The 2863-nt window shown below is 36.6% G+C and overlaps 1 protein-coding gene across 1 annotated transcript; it reads left to right on the forward strand.

Moving 5' to 3' along the window:
- Positions 1-202: 202 nt before the first annotated feature.
- LOC118844212 (zinc finger protein 58-like) lies at positions 203-2863 on the forward strand (the record flags this gene model as incomplete). Its single annotated transcript, XM_036752052.1, is given in 3 exon segments — positions 203-297; positions 1056-1151; positions 2647-2863. Coding segments are annotated over 3 exon segments (365 nt in total), but the record flags the coding sequence as incomplete, so codon positions are not given.

Consider the following 2863-nt stretch of genomic DNA (forward strand, 5'->3'; position numbering starts at 1 on the left):
TGAATCACAAAATGGAGTCAATGTGGTTGACTCAATTACCTCAATTCCCTGAATCACCTGCTGTCCTAAAACCCTCAGTTTCCTCAGTCTACTGGCAAGTAGTTTTCATTTGAACTTCATAACCCTTAGAGTTACAGCTGGGCAAGCACAAATGTTTTTGGTATTTCAGGAATCAGTAACATTCAAGGAATGTGGCTGTGGAATTCACCCGAGAGGAGTGGGGACAATTGAACCCATCTCAGAAAATGTTGTACAGGGATGTGATGCTGGAGAATTATAGGAACTTGGTGTCTTTGGGTAAGAACAGCTACCCCTTTGGAGTCTTGATTTATACTATGACAACTTTCAAGATCTTAACAGTTATTCTTTGTCATACAAGAGTAAACTAGTCCTAATGTTTTTGTAGCCAAGAGACAGATTACTTGTGATAGCTGTTTCCAGGAAAAATGGCCTTTGCTTAGTAAGCCTGGAAATTGATTTCTTGATCTGTTGTAATCCTTGAGAATGTATCTTCCCTTCTCTGTTGCTTCAAATCCAAGATTTTCTTTTTAAGACCAATGTAGGTTGCATCATACACAGTGTTCCCACTGTCTAAGCAGGAAATGAGTCAATTGTACTTTTTTTTTCCTAAGTCCTGCTCAGTAATCCATTGTACCATAATATAGAATGTCCTTTGGTGGTCCTTTGTACTATGTTTGCGGTCTTCCTGGCATGTCTACTTTTTTCCCAAAGAGAGCTTCAACTAGTTTTGAATTCTTTTATTAAGTTTTGTGGTTGCTTTTTTCAAAATGTGATTTTGCCTCCCTCTGACACCTGAAAAGAGAAAGAAAAAAACCCTACTTCTCCCTCCAGTCAGCTCGTTGTGGGCTTTACCTGTTTGAAAAACAAGTCTGAGACAAAATCAGCTACCTTAGTGCCCTTGGTGGCCTGAGATATATGCAGTGCCCTTATTCCCCCCACATTTCTGCTAACAGTTAGAAGGTATATTGCATCTCTCTGTTTTATGATGAAACTCTGAGAGGACTCCCTAGCACTTTCTCATTTTCCTTGAACAGGATTTGCAGTTTCCAAACCAGATGTGATCTACCAGTTGGAAAGGAAGGGAGCATCTTGGATGCCAGAGGCAGATATTCCCAGAAGCAGCTGTCCAGGTAACTACATAAAAGCCAAGCTGATGGGTCATTGCCAACTTGGTATCTGTTGGTCATTTTAGGTCAAAGCTCTTGTAAAATGTTGGACAAAGTGGCTTATCAAAGCTTCACAAGCCTGTTGAGAGGAGCTGAGGCTTTCAGATTTCATTTTGTAGCTCAAGAAATTCATTTTTCTATGTGTCTCTTTACTGAACTGTACCTCCACTTTAAAAGAAAGTTGTTGCTTTAGTACAGGGCAGTTATTTCTCTTCTGTTCCTTGAAGATTATCTTCTCTTAAGCAGGCATTCTCTTGCTTCACTTGCGTGAATTCAATCTACCTTTCAAAATAAGTACATTACTTAAAGATATCCAGTAATGTGCTCTTTTTGCTTCTTAGTTCTGTTCTGATATTTTCCTTTGTTTTAATTTTACGATTATGTTGCTTTGCTGCTATTACTTTTAAAAATATTTACTCCTGCCCTCATTCCCCTTTGTGCATTTTATAATGTGTCATCTTGTTTTTCTTTATGTTTTGAAATTATGTTTATAAAGTCACATAAATACATTCACATAACAGGACTATTGTAGCCATGAACCCATTGTGAAAGCTATATGTTGTCCGTATTTTGGTATTTCACAAAAAGCTGTTGTGAAAATTGTACTGACAGTGCTTTGTTTGTTTTCAGTAACACATTGAGGAAGCAGACCCAGTCCTAGGACCATGGGGTCAAAGGATATGAACAGTTTTGTAGCTGTAGCTGAAATTATTGTTCTTTTTGAGAAAAGTGGTGGCAGCAACTTAATAAGTAGTTATTTCAATCTAATTGCCAAAATTTAAAGCATCTTTGCTAATCTAATGGGTATTGAGTGGTACCTTCAGATGTTTTGATTTTCACTTCTTTGATTACCAGAGTTTTGAGTAATGTTTAGGTACTTGTTAATAATTTTTCTTGGCCAAAACACCTCTATGTCTACTCTGAAAAGTTTCTTAAACCTCTTAAAAATTTCAATCAATCAATTCCTTACCAAGTAGATAGGTTGGATTTTTAGAGGAAACTTATGGCAACAGCTGTCACATTTTACCCTCAGATTTCTTCTTTATTCTGTTTATTGATCTATTTTTCTTCCTCAATATAAATGCTGTTCTTTATTTTCTTCCTGTTAAGTCTTTTCTTATTTTCACCTCAGATGGTAAGGATATGTTTACAATTTCTCAAAGTCATCTTTTTCTTTTTTCTGAATTGTCTTATTTTTTTCAAATGTCACCCACTTAAAATAGAGTAAGTGTTCATTCATTCCTCTAGGTAATTTCATCCACAGTCAAATCATTTACCTATACCACCTTTGAGTCATCATACTTTCAAATAATATAAATTGTTTCTTGGTGATAGAGTACTGAGACCAGCGTTTTCAAGTGAGAAAGCAAGAGAATAGCTCTAAAACCTTGAACAACTAAGAACCTTGGGATAGGGTAAAAAAAAAGCAGGGTTAATCACTCTTTATTCTTCTTTTCAGAGGGCAGAGAATTCACTGGAGATAAACCTCTTGAATGTAATGAATATGGGAAGGCCTTCTGGAGCAAGGAGCATCTTGGTTTGCATCACCGAATTTATACTGAAGAGAAACCATATGAATGTAGTGAATGTGGGAAGGCCTTCAGGACTAAAATAAAACTTGGAGTCCATCACAGAATTCATACTGGAGAGAAACCTTATGAATGTAGTGAATGTGG

The sequence above is a fragment of the Trichosurus vulpecula genome, chromosome 3, assembly GCF_011100635.1.
Source record: "Trichosurus vulpecula isolate mTriVul1 chromosome 3, mTriVul1.pri, whole genome shotgun sequence".
NCBI classification, from domain to species: domain Eukaryota; kingdom Metazoa; phylum Chordata; class Mammalia; order Diprotodontia; family Phalangeridae; genus Trichosurus; species Trichosurus vulpecula.